At 42.7% G+C, this 20,529-nt stretch overlaps 1 protein-coding gene across 1 annotated transcript; it reads left to right on the plus strand.

The window, feature by feature from the left end:
- Nucleotides 1–1,061: 1,061 nt before the first annotated feature.
- On the plus strand, nt 1,062–10,755 carry LOC148822764 (uncharacterized). Its single transcript, XM_088929541.1, has 2 exons — nt 1,062–1,176; nt 9,731–10,755. Exons 1-2 carry the CDS (start codon nt 1,062–1,064, stop codon nt 10,753–10,755), a joined length of 1,140 nt encoding a protein of 379 aa, XP_088785667.1.
- Nucleotides 10,756–20,529: the final 9,774 nt, after the last annotated feature.

Below are 20,529 nucleotides of genomic sequence, written 5' to 3' on the forward strand. Positions count from 1 at the left end.
CAGTTCTTCCATTCTAGTCAGTAAAATGTACTTTTTAACATTCATTTAAATTTGGCTTTTAAAATTTAAAAATCTGGAAAGACACCAAGATGATATACAAATGTAAAAGACTACATTGAAACAAAATCCAAGAAATATGTGAGCACATTGTTTGTGAGCCTAATGTGTCTGGAAGGGGTTTCTGTGAAGGTGAATTGTGTTAGAAGGAATGGACTAAATAAAAAAAACAAACAACTAATCCTCTCCTTCTCTGTTCTCACACAACCCTGGCAACATTGATGGTGTACAACAGTATGAATTGTCATATTATTTAATTGGTATTGGTTAATTCCATGGTGAACAATATAAAGAAGAAAAATACACAGTGTTTTTGCCATGGAGCCTTTATCAGGTGTAAGGGGGAGAAAATAATCAGGAAACAATAGGGTGGCAAGGAGACCAAAATAAATATCATGTAAGAAAGGGCATTGCAGGTGAGAAAGAATGTCCAAACACATGGATATCCAGGATGCAAATTTCAGGAGAAATACAGTATGAAAAGCTGAAATCTACAAATGAATGGTATGATATTAAATTAAGGATAATTTTGGGAGTAGGAGTCCTGGAAAATAAGTACAAAAGTTGGTAAGTATGCTTAACAACAGATATTCTAACTCATGCTTTTCCTCAAAAATACTGTTTGTCGAATTAAAATGGTAGAAACATTGATTGCTTGAATACTACTGTTTCTTATGCAACTTTTATGTTTCTCTCTTTTTAAAATTATTAATTGCGGTGTGATGAATATTACCACTGACATGCACAGATAATTTGCATTTTACTAAAGTAAGCTAAAACAGAGAATATTAATGTAAAAATAAAGCACCTTTTAAATAACAGCATTTTCGAAACAGCATAAATATTAGAATTGTCACGATTGTAGTCCCTCCCCCTTCAGGGCGCTCCAGCTCTTTCACTTCGGACTTGATTTTGTGCACCTGCCCCCTGTTCCAGCCTCCTTCCAGCCCACCTTAAAAGTCAGACGCTGACGTTAATCCGGGGTCCGCATTGGTTTCCGCATCATGCAAGCCTGGGACCTGGATGCGCCTGGCTCTGTTATGCTTTTAGTTCCTGTTCCTGTTCCTGTTCCCATTCCTGTTTCCCCTGCCGGTCCCAACCCGGTTTTGGTTTTTAATCGTCAGTCCCGGATGGATCGCCTGGCTTTAGACTTTTGCCCTGTCTTTGGATTCTGCTTTTGACTCATCCCCGAATTGTTTGCTTTGGTCTCACCTCCCCCGACCACCAGCACTCCATGGACACGCCCCCCTGTTTTCATCCCCGTATCCTGCATGACTTTTTCCCTGTGTTTTCTTCACTTTTCCCTGGATCGTGTTGTCTGCATAGGGTCCGGAAAGAACGCTTTCATTACAAGAATATGACATGAAGTGATGAAAGTTATATAAATCAAATGTGTTAACAACATTCTACTTATGTGTAGTTCACTACGTACACTATATGTGTACTTTGCAAAACATTTCAGACCTTTGCTATAATTTCCTATTTTGTGAAATTAAAAATTGGTACATACAAATTTTTTTAAACTTCATATGTTATTTTAAACCTGAATGTTAAGGGTAAGGTACTGTACAGTACATGTGAGCAGAAACTAAAGAGAAAGAGTTTAAATATGTTGATTATTACAGTATTCAATACAGCATTTCGTGGAAGCTTGTTTAGCAGCAATTACAACTAGTAGTATTTTTAGGTATGGCAAGTCTCTACTAACTTTGCACACTGGCATTCTTCTTGGCATGTTTGCTCAACCTCTTGAAGGTGACTTGGAGATCACTTATGGACAGCAGTTTTGAAGTTTTTCTAAAAAATCTCAGGTGGGTTTAAGGTAGGATTTAACCTTGATACTCAAGGACATTTTGTTTTCTTATTCTTAAACCACCCTTTGTGGAGTGACTGGATTATTGTCTACCCATGGACATTTTCCAAAGACACTGTGCATTTCTTTTAAAATTACTGTTGGCCTCATAGTAGCATACTTAACAAGATTCCTCCTTGTGTCACTGTTCAGTCTGGAGGGACAGCTTGGTTTTGGCAGGGTCTGGTTGCTTTCCTCTTCTTAATGATTGACCTCACCATAATCAGAAAGATATTAAGGGCAATTGAAATGTTTTATACCCTATTCCTGATCTGTGCCTTTATACATCTTTATTCCTGAGTTGTTTTGAAAGCTCCTTGGTCTTCAGGTTTGACTTTTTAGTTGAAATTCACTACATGACAAAGGGGACTTGCAGAGACAGGTGTATTCTCAGATTACGTGAACCCGATACTGCACACAGACAGAGGCCACCCTCCTAATTGCATGTCTCGTTCAAGTAATTTTGTGCACCTTAATTAACTTAGGCTTTCAAAACTTTCAGCCTTTTACTTCTTCCCCTTTGGTTTTTGCTTTGAAAGTGTTTTTTAGGATGTGTATTTAAAAATATTAATTGCTACTTCAAAGTGTAATGCCTGAAAACTTTAAAACAACAAAATATGAAAACTGTGCAATGGTCTGAATGATTTTACAAGGAACTATACAGTATATGTATCATTTAAACAATAATCACTAAATGATAACTGACAAAACGTACTAAAATGTTCTGAATTTTGGATCTTGAAGTGAAATTCAAGTGAAGTGAAAAGCACTTGTTCGCTTTTCCATGACTGAAGAAAAAGAAAACTTCATTCTACGCATTCTGCGCTGGTGGATAAAAATGACTGAATGACTTTAAATTTTAAAGGACACATGGTTATGCATGAATCTTTTGGTTTGATTATGCACCATTTCAACCGTATCTCAACCGTAAAAACTTTTAATGGACTAAATAACTCCAAGTTTTTGCTGATTCTTGCTATTTTATTAATCTTTTTTATGACATCAAAAAGGACAATAAGAGGCAATTCTAATGTGGCTGCAAAAGCTAACCTTGTTTCACTTCAATACTGTATGTCTAAAATGCAATTATTACTGACAATTAGTTTGTGACTTGAAAAACAGCACATTCACTTGTGGGACAACTGGCACATATATTGTTGATGTGCAATGAAAATCCCAGCTGGGAAGTGACAGACTCTACTGGGTATAGACTCCCTCAAACACCCTGGGCAAGAAATATTCTGAAAAGGAAGTGTGATTTGTCAAGGATCTTGTTATTTGTTGAGCATGCTTTGCATCCCCCTAAGATCCAGATATACACATTACTTGAGATGAAAATCACATAGACTCCAGGGCTTCTCACTACAAGAAATGGAATGTGATACAAAGATTAATTAAAATGAAAGAAAAAAGTGAAACACAATTTTACATTTAATGTTAAGGTGTTAATGGATTAAAATAAAATGTTGTGCAAGGATTTATTATAGTCACTCCTATTGTTTAGTTTGTGAAATTATTTATAATTAATTCTACTATCCTTTTACTGTCTTTTCTCCTGTTGTATTTTTTTCTTGTACTGATGTACAGTACCTTTCACAGCAGATGATAGTAATACTTGCTATTATTAAAATAGGGATTTTTTTAGCTTGTTCGGTTTTAACTGCTCTTTTTTTGTAAAAAAAAAGGTTTGGTTATGGGCCCTTTATAGACTTTTGCAATTTTAAGGTGTATCTTAAAAAGTCAACAGATCGAAAGGTTCCATTCTTATCTTCAGTTATTTTAGGTATTTTAGTGGTAACACAGAAACAAAAGTTCACAAAAAATCTTCACAAATATAAGCTTTGTAAATTAAAAAAAAAACTGACTCATTAACGACAATCAACAATCTCAAATAAAAGCAAATTGTTTAAAGATTATAATTAAGAATTCCTAAGTGAATTAATAATTATGCCCCAGGTGGGCCACCAGTTGTTCTGCGACATGACATGTCAAATTAATTTCTTTGGAGAACAAGTCTTGTAAAACTGAATTCATATGATTAGAATATTGATTATTATAATTTTATTTATCTTTTAAAAAAAGCAAAACTGCTGCCTTTCTGGGCACTTGGCTTTCTTCTACTGTTGTAGTTAATAAAATGTGATAAACATAAATGTTGAATTTTAAAAAGTAAGAAATCTACAAGCTAAATCTATGAATTACCTAAAGCTAAGTTGATGATATCTGTTCTATATTTAGGTATCTTAAATTTAAAAAAATCAGACAAATTAATATAACTTTCTGGAGGCCAGCATCACTTCACAAAAACACCAAATGCAGTTCTTAAGTCTTCAAAATAATGTGTATCTGAAATACCCTTTGACATTTTCTGTATGTATCCAGGTGAAACCTTTTTGTTAATCATCTTTTTGCAACTACTGTACTTGAAATCACTGAGGTTATCTCATCGTGAAGGATTGCAAATGTGTTCATAATGTAATTTGTGTGTCTAACAATTTGTAAACAACATTAGCTTAAATAAAACATTTAATCTTTTTTATTGAGTAAGTAAAAACAAATGCAAGTTATCATCCAAATAAGGATAAAATGGTTCCTATTTTGTTAATGGTCCCCAGTTGACTGAAACTGAAAGTCATGCACATTGTTTTAAAAAGAAATATGGAGAAAGGGATAGGGTACTCAATTAATGGTGCAGGGAAAGCCTGAAAGATCCCAAAGCAAAGCAGTGATACCATCTCCTGCCCATATTGTTTGAATAGTAATGGCATTTACAGACTATAAATGTGTGGATGACACAAGGATAATGGTTGTGATAATACTGAAAACAGATTATGAGAGTTTACAGTATAAGGTTCTATTTTAATAACACAATCAAGTGTCCTAGATATGCTTCTGCAGTCGGAACAATGTTGGTTCACAGCTGTCAACAAATGGAGCAGCCATACTTGTAACAAGTTGCTTTACTCTGTGTGTTGTAAATTAGTAGCTGGGCCTTACTTTTCACACAGCTATTAATGGTGCATATGCTTGTTTGACAGTGCCAACATAATTCCAGGAATTCATGGTTGCAAGCAGAAACAATAGATAAGAATATGGATCCAAAGCTTTCCTATCATACCTAGGTTAACTAAGTAAATGTCAGAGCATTTCTCAGCATATTCTAAAAATAGGTGATTTAAAAAAAAAGAAATGTATCACATCAAAGAAAGAAACTGAAACAAAAGTTCCAATTTCTGCCCTCAGTGTTTTGGTAAATATATACTGTACCACTGGTGCATGGTGTAGAAAACAGGACACTTTCACATTAAGTTTAATTTTTCCCAATAGAGATAGAACAGTAAGAGCTAACTCTCTGCAATGTCCAATTATGTACGTACAGATCCAGCCATTCAAAATGTGCAAAGTACGCTGCGTCAAAACGCGGTAGGCGTGGCCCATCACAACGCATCATACCACATGTTATGATAATGTCATGCCCTCTGCAGCCAGAGGGCACTCCCACTCTGTCCTGTCCCTAGTTTACTCTGCTTTGCTGTCTTTCCAGTGTCTCTCTCTGGGGCTATTATTTCCGGGTCACTCATTCCCCTTCACTCAGCATTGACGTTCAGATGTCCTGAGACCTGCCTTGGTTAATATACGACTCCTGAACTGATGAGCCTGGGCTAACCCCCGTCCCGCCGTTAAGCATAGGGTTTTTTTTCCGCTCTCCTGCAATTCCACGGTTCGTCCCTTCCGACATTCATGACAGATAATAGTATCTGGAAACACCTTGTAAAACCGCCAGGTGGAGCATTTGAGCTGTCACCAGAAAACGCCTGGTTTCGAATCCCAGTCACTGCTGAGGGACAATCTTTTTCCATTTAAGATTTTAAGTAAATAATTTTAAACTGTGTATTACAGCATGTTAATCATTACACATTAAAAAGTCGGTATATTTTATAAAAGTAAGATTGCTCAGTTGGACAAAAGTAGACAACCTTCCACCTTCATCATAAATATTTTAATTATAAAATTATTATTTTATGCATCAAAGTCTTTATGGAAGATATTACTAATAGTATTAATAATGAATGACCTTTGACAGGCTGTAAGCTCAAAGTATTACCGTGGCCCACTTTCTTTGTAACCGTCTGCATCAGTTTAACTGTTGTGACACGAAAATACTTTATTTTTTCATTGACAAAAAGTAACATCACACTCTCTTGTTTAAATGGATTATTTTGTTGCTGCACAGACTGCTAAACCAGAGGAAAAGAGGACCTCTTTCTTCGAAGCATTTAGTTGATCCAATCACATATTCGTTTCCAATCATACAAAGTAAGTTTTGAGAATCTCCGATTCACCATGCCTATAATGGTATCCCAGAGATTGCTCATAAACTATATTAATTTAGGAACATAAACATATTATGTAAACTGTATATGGCTGGTATGGGTAGTTTAAATAAGAAATACACACCAGTATTACACTTTCTTCCTAAACATTTTAAGCATCAAAGTCTTTCATTTGGTTACATACTGTGGTTATTTTGGAAAAGTTTTTACGTGCTCCTTCTGACTATATTAGGTTTATATATGTCGCAAAAAGTTATAATGTTTTAACCATTTCTGTGAATATGCTCGTTATCGCAGTTAAAAAACGCATATTTTTTAGAATTTGATTAATGGGGAATATTATATGGAATCACGTATCTAAAGAAATTAATAACGATATAATTATATTCATATAGCTCAAATTTGGAAATGTCTACATCAGTTTAACTCATTCCCATGTGATTATGTGTGTAGTGTAATGGCTTAGGTGTGTACCTTGCATGTTGGGGGTTCGAACCCAGCTGTCTCCATGAGATTTCTTTTAACAAATAAACATTTCTTTGAAAAACTAAAATAGCAAATACTATGGACACTATATTGACATTTTTGATATTTCTAAATATCACAACATGTTCGAAGCTAAGTGATTTATTAATAACAACAAATAATTTCAAACTGCTACTGTACTGCCACTACAGTATAGCTTATGGGAAATACATTTATTTGTCCTGCATCAAAGTTTAACTTGTTCAGAGCGCCCTACGTTACAAACTCCAAGCCTTTCATTTTGGCTATTGCTACAATATCGACAGCAATGTAGTTAAAAGGAACATGTCAAAATGGTTGATCGAGTTAAAAGTCTGGGTGTGGCAAGTTTCAACTGTTTCCTGCCAGTCGTGGGCGAAAGTAACCTTTCTTTCTTTGGAAGGTTTGCCTATAATAATCGTGCATAGGAATATAGAGGGGAAGGAAAAGTGCCCGCTGTCATTTTTTTCACTGACAAAGTTGTGTTGTGTTAACAAAAACTATGCTTAACATTCTCTTGTAAGAGCAAGGTAACTTTCTGCTATCTAAACCAATTTTTTACAGCTTTTAAAGTCATGCAATGTTTGAGTTAGGCAGGAACATGTCATTGTATCATATTTTTTATTTCATTTTTTAAAATAAATATAAGGTAACCAGCAATCAAATGTCCTGTTTTTTCTTAACAGACGTTATTCCATACTGTAGTTTGAAATAATATAGAATTGTTTATCTAAAGAAATTAATAACGATATTAATTTAAGGATCTAAATATATGTATTTATATAGCTGATAGTATTACTGTAATCCACTTTCTTTGTAAACACGTTTTTATTTTTAATTTGACTCATGTTACTTTAATGTTACTTTACAACCATTTTTGAGCTGTTCATTCTATGTAGGCGATCAGAGTTCAATACCCGGTTCAGGCACAAGTTTTTCTTCTAACAAAGACTTTTTAAAAAATAAAATAGTAAATATTATGTACACTATATTAACTTTTTTTGTGTTTTTCATATTCAATGTTAAGTGATATTAATAATAATAACGTGAATGACAAAGAACCTGCAACCTACAGATTTAAAGATCGCGATTTGTTAAACATTTCACAGCTTTTATTTAAACAATATCTATTACCTGGTTGCATTTTTAGAAACCTTAGTTTGAATAAAGCGGATCCCAGGTGTAAGTGACTTCATAACGCTAGAAGGCATTATGCTATATTTTTTTATGAATCAGTTGAAACCTTCTGACTACATAAAAAAAAAGACAGGGTTAACTTTTTTCTCTCTTCCTACTCTCTCTCACCCGCTGCGATCTGGACACAGAATGGTTAAAAATGGGAACAAATCAGACAGGCAGAGGGAAGGGGGAGGGGTGAAACTGTTACCTGTCCTGGATAAAGTGGTTAGAAAATAGGTAGATTTACACTTGTGAAAAGCATTCCAGTTTTAATGCGATATGGAAAATACCATTCATAATAAATGACCGTGGATGGTCTGTAAATTGAAAATTTATAGAGGAGAAACCTTGTGTCTTTTCTTTTCAGCTTGGAATTAACTTTTACCTAGTAGTATATTCCATTGCAGCTACCTTATGTAACGCAGCTCCATACTTCTCACAAAGGCTAGGCCTGTCAACACCCCACTGTGTAACGTTATGTCGAAAAGAATAGAACAGAAAAGTTCTGGGGAATGGGAAGGAATTTTCAGTAGCATGCACCGTTGACATTGTTAAGGGATAGGTTTATTCCATGCTGCCTTCTTTAGCTTTTTGCAAACATTCCCGACACATAACCACATTGTTCTATTTTGTACTGTGAGAGGAGACTACACACTGTATTAATTATTGTTGCTGCTAGTCTTCGAGCTTTGAGTCGCCAACTTACTTCTTCGACTAGCTTACAGAGAAAGTCATTGCCCTGCTTTTTGTCTATCACTTAATAAAAAGGTCAATGTAGAACATGTTATTTATTACTGTGTATTTATTTTAGGGCTTTACATTTACATTTATAAAGGAGAGTCCCCATTAACCCAGCGGGCCAGTAGGTGAGAAGACATTTCCATACTATTTTCATTTTTTTTTAATTAAAATCGCAAATGGGTGTTTAATTAAATGCTTTTATTGATTCACAATCTGACAATACGAGACAGAACTAAAGCATCTGTGAAATCACATTCCCGAATGTCCCCCACTGTGCTCAACAATCTTAGGAAGAACATGAAACAGCCTGTTAATAAAATTGTTGCAACTTTGTTCTGTCAACTCTTCCTCCCAGAACTTGTAAATCGCTTTGATGAGTTTACAATTGGCACTCAGAGATTCTGACTGATTTAATTCCCCTCATTTAGCTGAAACAGATAAAGAAATCATGCAGTAGTTATATGTATTTGAAGGCGCTCTGTTTTATTAACAGACACTCCGGCTCAAATCTGTGTTGTACAGTGATATAGACGTGGGTAATGTCATCACATTTAATGTGCTTATTGCACAAATCCTGCTAAACTAGAAATTAGACACACGAAGAGTATTATTGGACAATATGTGGCTCTGGTGGAATTTCTCTGTAAACTGAAGAGTTATAGAGGAGACACGTTGTTTATCACCTCTTTTTACACTTGGAAGAACATTCCAATGTTAATGCGACACGGAAGATATTGTAACGCCCTCGCCTGGTGGTGAGGAGGAAGCGCCCCTAGGCGCTCGTAGTACCGCCGGGCATGCTGGGAGTGGTAGCCGGGGAGAGTCTGAGGGTCAGCACGATGACCAGCGGCTGACCCTACCTGTATAAATAATGTCCTAGTAAATCTAGTGCCCTGTGTAGTCCTGTAAAAGTATAGTGTGTTGTTAGGTAATTACCACCCTAAATATGTGTACGTGTTCCGTCAGTCTCCTCATGTGTGTGTAGACCCTGTGTTTGGTTTTGGTGTGGTTGTTAAATAAAGTCAGTGTTTGGTTGGTTAATCGCGTCTCCACTGTTCTTTAGTTCTGAAAAGAACCTGCAACGCTACATTGGTGTCAGAAGCGGGCAGAATGAGCAACTCGTGGCAGACATTACCCGACTCTGTTAAGCGCCGGCTGACGCTGACAGACGCAGAACCCATCGGCGGCACGCATAGGGAGCCTGAGCAACTCCTGGGTGCGACAGGTGGCCACAGCCCTTACCAGGTCTACCCAGTAGTGGTCCCGCCAGTAGAATTGGGGCGGCTGCCCCGGAGAGAGGATGCCCTCCCTGCCGGAGCCGATCAGCGATTCCCACACCCATCGGCGCGGGTGCGACCAGGTCGCTACGATGGTGAAGCGCCTTGGGAGACCTTTGAGGCGCAGTTCCAGCTCGCGGCCCGGACGAATGGCTGGAGCTGGGCGGAGATGGCCGGCCACCTGGCGGCGGCGCTGGAAGGAGCGGCCTGCCAGGTGCTCCTGGACGTCCCGGAGGAGGACAGAGGTGACTACACGGCGCTGGCGGCAGCCCTCCAGCTGCGCTTCGGTGTAGAGGAGGCGCCGGACTTGATGCGGGAGAGGCTGGCCCTGCGGCGGCGCCGACCAGGAGAGCGACTGGGCCCGGTTGCCGCGGATGTCATGTTCCTCGCCCGCCGAGGATACCCAACTTTCCCCCGGGAGGCGCAGCGGGAGATGGCTCTCCAGGCCTTTTTCAAGGCCCTCTCGCCCGAGGAGCTGCGGCGCCACGTGCAGCTGGCTGCGCCAACATCGCTGGAGCAGGCCTTGGCCTTTGCTACACGGGCTGAGGCGGTGTTCGGGGTGACTGGAAGCGCCAGCAGACGCAGTGCGCCCTGCCGGCTGACCGAGACGGCGACGGAGGAATCCAGCGAGGGGGAAGAGGAGCCAGCCCGGGCAGCGACCCCCGCGGAACAGCCCCGCACGCTGATTTGCAACCGCTGCGGGAAGAGAGGACACCGAGCCCGGTTCTGCCGGGCACCCGAGCCTCGCACTCCCCGATCGGCGTCGGGAAACGGGAACGGGGCGGCTCAGCGCGGGGAAGGCCGCCCTTGAACACCTCAACCCCCGCTCCGGAGAGCGCTGTAAAAACCGGCGCCCCTCATGCCACCGTGGGGCAAGTCGGCTGTAGCCGGGGCCTGTACCTCCACTGCCGAATCGAGGACCAACCCTGCCTGGCCCTACTCGACACCGGTTCTTCGGTAACCCTACTCTGGCCGGGCGTCCTCCCCGACACCGAGGGCACCAACCCCCCAGGATGGGAGGCCTCCGGCCTGCGGCTGAGGACCGTGACGGGACAGCTCGCTGCAGTCCGGGGGAAACAGGTGCTTGCCTTCCGTCTGGGTGCAGCGACGGTGCGCCACCCCTGCTACCTCGCACCCATCCAGGAGGACTGCATTCTGGGGCTGGACCTACTGCAGCAAGTGGGGGCCAGTTTGGACTTGGACCGGCAGGAGTTGGTGTGGCAGGGGGAGCGACTTCACCTGGTGGAGGGCAGGCCCGGCGAAGGCCGAGGGACGCGGGCTTGCCGGAGCCGGGGGAACAAGAGGCAGCGGCGGCGGCGGAGGCGGCGGCAGTCGCCGGGGCAGACCAGGCCTGCGAGCCGGGGAGCGAGCGTGCCGGATCCTGCTCCCGAGTCAGCCGGGGGGCCAGACAAGGCGGCGGCGGCGGGGGCCGAGCACTGCTTGGAAGCAAGGCGCGCCGTTGAGGATCTCTACCAGCGGAGCTGCGAGGGCCTCGATCAGGACCAGCGGCAGCGGCTCCAGGAGCTACTCGCCCAGAACGAAGACCTCTTTGCGGCGAGAGATGAGGACTGCACCCGCACTGCCCTGGTCCAACACGAGATCAACACCGGCGATGCTCGGCCCATCCGCATCCCACCGGGGCGCATGATTCACGCCAAGCGGACCGCCGCCGAGGAAAAGATCCGGGAGATGGCTGCAGCGGGGGTGATTGAGCCCTCCGCGAGCCCGTGGTCGGCGCCAGCCGTACTGGTAAAAAAAAAAGACGGCTCGTGGAGGTTCTGCGTCAACTACCGCAAGCTGAACGAGGTCACCCGGAAAGATTCCTACCCCCTGCCGAGGATAGATGACGCCCTGGACTACATCACCGGGTCGACCTGGTTCAGCTCCCTGGACCTCCGCTGCGGCTACTGGCAGGTACCGCTTGCTCCCGATGCTCGCCCGAAGACGACCTTTTCCATCGGCCAGGGCCTCTGGCAGTTTACTGTCATGCCTTTTGGCCTGTGCAATGCCCCGGCGACGTTCGAGAGGCTGATGGAGAGGGTGCTGGCATCGGTCCCGCGGAACCAGTGTGTGTTGTATCTGGACGATCTGCTGGTTCATGCCCGGAGTTTCGATCAGGCCTTGACGAACCTCCAGGCGGTGCTGGCCTGCATCCGCCGTGCTGGCCTGAGGCTCAACCCCCGCAAGTGCGAGCTCCTGCGGCGGGAGGTGACCTTCCTGAGACATGTTGTTGGACCGTGAGGGGTGGCTACGGACCCAGGTAAGGTCACCGCAGTGAGGGGCTGGCCGACTCCACGCACCGTCGCGGAGCTGCGCAGCTTTCTGGGGTTGGCCTCGTACTACCGGAGGTTCATCCGGGACTTTGCCAGCATCGCCGCCCCGCTGCACCGCCTCACTGACAAGGGCCGCCATTTTGACTGGGACTCGGGCTGTGAGACTGCCTTCGGCCGGTTGCGTGAAGCTCTGGTGGGGGCCCCTGTGCTGGCCTACCCCGACCCGCGGTTGCCGTATGTTCTCGACACCGACGCGAGTGACTCGAGGGTGGGTGCGGTGTTGGCGCAGGAGGGGCCGGATGGGGAGCGCGTAGTGGCATACTATAGTCGGGCTTTGACTAGGCCTGAGCGGAACTACTGCGTGACCCGTCGCGAGCTGCTGGCGGTGATGGCGGCGGTCCACCACTTCAGGCCGTACCTGTTCGGGACCCGGTTCCGGTTGAGGACCGACCATGCGTCCCTCACCTGGCTGCTCCACTTTAATGAGCCAGAGGGGCAGATGGCGCGATGGATAGAGATCCTGCAGGAGTACGACTTCACTGTCATGCACCGTGCGGGGTCTCGCCATCTCAATGCTGATGCTCTCTCGCGGCGCCCCTGCGAGGCCGCGGACTGCCACCACTGCGCCCGGCGGGAGCAGCGTGAGGAGGCTGTCCGCCCCGTGGCGGGGGTGAGCACCGCGGCCACGGCCCGGGAGGGGCCGCTGGGGGTGGGCCTGCCAGACCTGGCGCAGCGTCAGGCAGCTGATCCTGATGTGGGGCCGGTGCTCCGCTGGAGGGCAGCAGGAGTGCGGCCTACGCGAGAGGAGCTCGCCCCGCACCCGAAGTCCGTCAAGGCCCTCTGCGCCCTGTGGGAGGCCTTGGAGGTAAAGGACGGGGTGCTGCGCCGGGGGTGGCGGGTACCCTCCAGTGGCGAGGTACGGTGGCAGCTGGTGGTGCCTCGGTCGCTCCGCGGGGCGGTGCTCCGAGCAGTGCATGGCCAGCCGGGCGTGGGGCACTTCGGCGGTAAAAACACCCTGCAGTGTCTCCGAGGCCATTTTTATTGGGGTCTTTGCCACCGGGACGTGCAGCGGTACTGCCGAACGTGTGCGGTGTGCGTGGCGCAGAAGGGTCCCCCCGAGCGCTCTCGGGCCCCCCTCCAACAACACCAGGTGGGGGCTCCTATGGAGCGGGTGGGGGTGGACGTTTTGGGCCCGTTTCCGCGCACCGAGGCTGGGAACCGCTACGTCTTGGTGGCCATGGATTATTTTACGAAGTGGCCGGAGGCCTACGCCCTCCCGGACCAGAGTGCCCCCACGGTGGCCGATGCACTGCTGGAGGGGATGTTTGCCAGGCTGGGGGTGCCGGAGGAGTTACACAGTGACCAGGGGCGTAACTTCAAGTCCCAGGTCTTCGCCAGAGTGTGCCAGCGCCTGGGGATCACTAAGACGCGGACCACACCGCTGCATCCCCAGAGCGACGGGTTGGTGGAGCGGTTTAATCGGACGCTCGCCACCCAGCTGCCCACCCTGGTGTCCCGGCACCAACGGGACTGGGACCGCCACCTCCCCCTTGCGCTCTGGGCGTACAGGACCGCGGTCCAGGAATCCACCGGGTGCACCCCGGCCTCGCTCATGCTGGGCCGGGAAATGCGAACCCCGGTGGACCTGGTCTTCGGCCCGCCGCCCGGAGACGGGTCGGCACCGCCGGCTGGACCGGATTATGAGTGGGACCTGCGGCAGCGGATGCAGCGGGTGCATAGCTTTGCACGGACCCACCTGACGCAGGCGGGGGTCCGGCAGAAGCGGTACTACGACCTGCGCTGCAGCGGGCCTGCCTTCCAACCCGGGGACTCGGTTTGGGTGTACAACCCGCGCCGCCGCAAAGGCCTCAGCCCTAAGCTGGCGCCGTCGTGGGAGGGGCCCGCTGAGGTACTCGGGGTGGTGGGCGAGGTCTGCTACCGTGTCCGGTTGCGAACACGGGGGAGGGTGGTGGTCCTGCACCGAGACCGCCTGGCCCCCTACCGGGCCCGGGAGGAGGAGCCATGTGGGGAGGCTCTAGAGGAGCAGCCGGGGCTGGAGCCGGCCGATAGTGGGGCGCCCGTGGGTCGCCAGCCGTCACCGCGGCGCAGCGGCCGCTCACGCAGGGTTCCGCAGCAGTTGGCCGAATACGAATACAGCCTGAGGGGGGTGTTCGACGTCGGCGAGACGCCAGACGCTTCAGGTGGGGGCAGTGTAACGCCCTCGCCTGGTGGTGAGGAGGAAGCGCCCCTAGGCGCTCGTAGTACCGCCGGGCATGCTGGGAGTGGTAGCCGGGGAGAGTCTGAGGGTCAGCACGATGACCAGCGGCTGACTCTACCTGTATAAATAATGTCCTAGTAAATCTAGTGCCCTGTGTAGTCCTGTAAAAGTATAGTGTGTTGTTAGGTAATTACCACCCTAAATATGTGTACGTGTTCCGTCAGTCTCATGTGTGTGTAGACCCTGTGTTTGGTTTTGGTGTGGTTGTTAAATAAAGTCAGTGTTTGGTTGGTTAATCGCGTCTCCACTGTTCTTTAGTTCTGAAAAGAACCTGCAACGCTACAATATTATTAATAACCTTTTAAATCTGAAGCTGTTATTTCTACTTCACACCTGCACGTCAAGATCATGGTTTCAAAATAAAAAAACATCAAACATTAGATCGCATGAGAACGTCATGATTGTTTTGCAAGGATGTGAAACGTGACAATTTGTTGCAGTTACCATCAGGAGAAAAACGCCAATGTAAACGTCATATTTACAATTTCTTAAAAAAATGTAAAGTTCTCCAAAGATTTCTGAGTCAAGAGGTGACTCAGTTTCAGGTGTGAAGAATACAGATTCCCAATTCAATTGCAGCCTAAACCTTTTCCCACACACCCTCCCCACGCTTTGGAATATACACAAAGCACTGAAAGCTTTACAGTAGATGATCAGGTGTTTCGCAGATGTAGGGATGGTACATAATGGCTTTTTGAACTAATGGGCTAATCCTTCAGTCATTCTCTCTGATGCAGTGCATCAGCTGGTCAGGTGACTGAGGGTGGCACATTATTTCCCACTGCATTCTGGGGAATTTAGTTTTGACAAGAACCTCCATCTTGTCTCCATCTATCACTCTCACAATTCATCATCCGAGAATGAATCAAATTAAAAATAAAACATGTTTACAAAGAAAGTGGATTACAGTAATACTACCAGCTATATAAATACATATATTTAGATCCTTAAATTAATATTATTATTAATTTCTTTAGATACATGATTTCATATTATATTCCCTAACAATTAAATTCTAAAAAGTATGCATTTCTTTTACTGCGATAACAAGCGCAAGTATTCATGGAAAAGGTTAATCACTTAACTCACTTAACTTTGAACATTTTGTGATATTTAGAAATACCAACAAATTCAATATAGTGTCGATAATATTTACTTTTTTAGTTCTTCAATGAAACGTTTATTTGTTAAAAGAAAACTCATGGCGACAGCTGGGTTTGAACCCCCCGACCTCCAGCATACAAGTCACACGCCTAAGCCATTACATCACAAACATAATCACATGGGAATGAGTTAAACTGATGTAGACATTTCCAAAGTGTACTACTGTGATAATTTGAGCTATATGAATATAATTATATTGTTATTAGTTTCTTTAGATACGGGATTCCTTATTATATTCCCTATTAATCAAATTCTAAAAAGTATGCGTTTTTTTACTGCGATAACAAGCGTAAGTATTCACAGAAATGGTTAAAACATTATAAATTTTTACGAAGAATAGAAACTTAATATAGTCAGAAGGAGCACGTAAAAACTATTCCAAAATAACCACAGTATGTAACCGAATGAAAGACTTTGATGCTTAAAATGTTAATAAGAAAGTGGAATACTGGTGTGTATTATTTAAACTACCAATACCAGCCATATACAGTTTACATAATATGTTTATGTTCCTAAATTAATGTAACCCGGTGGTTATGGAGGGGATATTTGAAATCTGACACTGAAATTGGTAGCTGTTGCTTTAAGGCATGCACGTATGAGTGACGTCAGTGCCCCAGTAATTGTGGGAGTGGACATCGTAAAGTTGAGCGTGGTGTGTGGCTACGTGTGATGTGAATGCAGAGGTAAATGTTCAGAATTCAGTTGATTGTGTAGCTATCAAAAATGAAGTTTGTTAATCCTTGAAAGAGACATATATTGCTTATATATGAGTGGAGAGTGACATATTAGTTAGACAAAATTGGTGGATGTTTAGGGATGAAGTGATCCTGACTCCCACGAGGTTCCAGTGCTGTGTGGGTGGGTTCGTGGGAATAATGTCCATAACGGTAAATGGTCATACATTTTTGTTAGATGTTTGCATTTCTTTAACCATTGTTTGTGGAGGAAATTATTTGTTTTGTTCTTTGAGAATGACCTTATTCTGTTTAACTTGTTCAGAGCATGTTAAAAGAAGACTGTGATATTCTGTGCATCTTGGATTAGACGAGATCAAAGAGTGAATAGTTTTGTTTTTATACTTCTGTGATGTAATGGAACCAATGAAGAATGTGGCATCAGACTAATGCGGAGTATTTCTTTCCATAGGGTAATTGTCACTACCGTATTTTTTCTTTGTCTTTGTTATTTTAGTAGCGCTTTGTGCATCCTGGTGTGTGTATATCTCCATGTATATCTATGTGAATCTTTTGGGTTAAAGCTTATACTGCATTCAATCTAAGTTCTGTAACAGAAAATAATACAACCACTCATTTTTATGATTTCATGCAGATCCAGAATAAAAAGAATCCCCATTTAAGTTAATTGTAGTACGGTGTGTTCTTTCTCGGGCTACATTAATATCATTTATGGCCTTCAGACGTGTTATGCTCCTCTTCTTTTTATGCTCAGCTACTAAAATTATATATTCAATATTAAGCAGATTAAAACATGCTTTAATGCAGTAAAGAGATTAAATGATTAAATCGTTTCACTAACAATCAATGCACCACGAGTGCCCCTGTCGGTCATTTTGGCCAGCTAAATCATGTACTGCGGTACAACGCGGTGAACTGTGGGTAATTTCGCATGGTACGGGGTTGTACCATGCATTTTGAATGGCTGCATCTTGTATAAGCATTGGTATTGAAAACTGCTTTCATCATTTTGTATCCCTCGTTTCAACCTTTCAATAGCATCTTGGCTCATTCATCCTAGTGGAGAAGTTACAATATCCTCATACTTATGGTCAGATTATCAGTCCCTCAGCCTAATGGGTTAAAGTCAAATGTGTAACCCAAATTGCACACACTAAATTGATCAATACTCAAGTTATTCCAGTCCTGAAATTTTTAGCAAGGATAAAAATAACTGTTTAAAAACTGTTTAATTAGAGTAGTAAGCACGTTACTTTTGTACAGTATATCACACTGACTCCAGTCACATCAGTATGTGATTCAAAACCTTTTACTGCCTTGATTCTCCCTGTCAAAAATGTAAAACTGTAGTGTTGAGGGGAAAGTAGAATGTCCAAATAATGTTAACTATAGCAGATGCCAAAAAAATCATAGATCATGGATAATATGGAATACTTTTCTTTCATAGTACATTACACATCACACCTTGAGTTTTATTAATTCTGCTTTAAACTCTGCCACCATCCTACAATTATTACTAACATACTTTAGAACTATTTCTTGCTCGAGGTTTCTAATGTGATATCAGATCTGTTATTTTAAATCTGAAAATAAATTATCATTCTAAAGCAACTATAGAATATTATTCCTATTAAATATTTTTAATCAGACAACAATAAACTCTTAAAAAGGTGGGTTTATATGTACTGTAGTATGATAAGTGATGGTTAATTAATATGCGTCTGTTAAGACCAAAAAGAAAAGCACACATAAAAATTACATTTCAACTCCCTTCCCCCCAAAAATCTTCTTGACAAGCAAGTTGTTTTTTAGGGTGACAATGACTATCAATGACTGGCACTTATTTATTAAATGGATTGTATCAGCATCAAATAGTTGTTCACAGCAGTATGTTAGTGTATATAAGTGTATATAAGGTTGGTATGTTTTCTTAAATGTGTGTACTTATCTTTACATTCCACAGGGTGTCTTATGGTCCTGCTCCAACCTCACAGTGTGTTTACAGTTCGTATAAATAAAAAAAATGTTTTGGCTCTATACCGTATTGTCTAACAGTCCAGAAGAGAAAAAAAATCCCTTAACAAGGTTTACAAAATTCATAGAAAGTTTTTAGGCAATAATAATTTAAAGAACCACATTATTTATCACCTTAGAGGTGTAACTGTCTATTTACCAGGAGCAAATTGCTATGATTCAGCAAACAATGAAACGCCTAGAGAGCATTTAAAATAGCTGGGCATGTCTTGTGCCAGTTAGGGGCCATATTCCTGCAGTGTTCAGATTTTCAAGATCACCTGCCTTCTAGCTTGGCTTGCATTCGTTTTTGCTGCAAGTAGCCTGGCGCTCAATCCTCCACGTGCCTTCCTCATATGTGCAGTAACAAATTGTGCAGTCATCAATTTTCACCTCTCGGCCAGCTGGTATCACAGCGTTGTCCGCAAAACAGTTTGGTCCTGGCAAGATATAGAAGAGCCATATTTTCAGATTTTTTTTTCTCACAACATACAATATTCAGCAACATCATTAAAAGCACAAAGACAAATTTTCAGTGGTTAACTTGATTTGAGCAAAACCAGTTCAAATGCTGTTATATCTAGAATATGTCATTGTCCTCTCTATGTGTTGCAAAATAAAACCCCTAAAGTCCAACATTCACTGAAATTATGGGCAAGTAATATTTTGTCCAATTGTATTGTAAGATAAACTATATAATGTCCAATATAAAGTCTGTCTTACAATACAATGGTTATGGTAGCTCATCTGACTAAAAAAGGATTAACAGAGTGACATAAATGTGATAATAACCAACTTCTAAGATTAAATGAATAATATAACCACAATCCTAATTCAAACCAACAACCTAAAATAAATGTAGTAATAGATGTCTAATCTATTGCCCATTAAGTAGCTTAGTAACAAGCTGATACGGGTTAGGTCTGGGGAAAAAAAACACAACAATTTCAAGTATTTCATGGATTCTGTTTTAACTATCCATATTTTTTATACTTCTTGTAGTGCATTCTATTAATTAAAATTCACTAGAGAATCTTTTTGAGATGTTTTAAAGTATCTGAAGTGAAGCATTATTTAAAAGTATTACAAATTCCAAATAAATACAATTTTGTGTGCTCTATTTTATTGGAATTATTAATATTATAAGCAAATATATTTTTCAGCTTGGCTAACTTTGCATACTGTCTCACAAATGTTTATAGCTGCTAGGTTAATTCAATTTGTAAACTGTATTTGGATTGTAGATACTTGATTACTAATGTTAATTATTTGTCTCCATTTTAAAGTGGTGCAATAAAAAAATCAACACAATTCTTTGTACAGTACTTGGAATAAAACCAAGTTTGTTCTGCAAAACTGGTAAGCAGGTGCTATTTGTTGAACCATTCCGGTAAGTTAAAAAACACCATCTGTTTTCTCAGTCATGCATGTGCTGAACACAGTTCTCCAACAGCATTACTATTTTACTATTTAAGAGGCTGGACAGCAACAAATGAAGCTGACAGTGATTTTTAATTACATAGCCGTAATGTAGCTAACATTATCCCACACTGCTAGGTCATAGATAAATATCTGTTTTTATCACTTTTTTGGATGTGGGCCATTAGTTTCCTTAAATGAGCAATGAAACATTCCTTAATGTTTCTCAATGTGCACTACTAAATCAGTGGATTAAGGCTCAAAGTTCCCTGTTGAATTTTGACTATCTTTGATTGTTGGATTATGGCACTGAGTTATTGCTGTCACTTTCCTAAAATGGTATACTGTGCAATACGACACAACAAAACAAGGCTGGAGAATACATGTAGTGGTAAAAAAAACTGGGAAAAAACACTTGTACATGAGGGACATCAAAGATATGAAAGCAAAAGCTTTTAGAAAGCATAGCACATAAGTTAATAAAGCAAATAACATGCTTATGGTCATGTACTGTATAAACATGATGGACAGACCTGTGTGCCTATAATTATAGCTAGAATGGCTGCAAGAGGAGACATTGATAATTCTAAAAGATAACTTATTGGGGCACATTTGGAAGGAGCTTCAGTGACCAAAATAACTCGGCTTGCTGATGTTTTACAAACAATGGTGTCTAAGGTGATGTCAGCATGGAATTGTGAGAGAAAGACATCAGCAAAGGGCAACAGTACTGTAGCTTG

The sequence above is a fragment of the Atractosteus spatula genome, chromosome 12 (genome assembly GCF_055471065.1).
Source record: "Atractosteus spatula isolate fAtrSpa1 chromosome 12, fAtrSpa1.hap1, whole genome shotgun sequence".
Lineage (NCBI taxonomy): Eukaryota > Metazoa > Chordata > Actinopteri > Semionotiformes > Lepisosteidae > Atractosteus > Atractosteus spatula.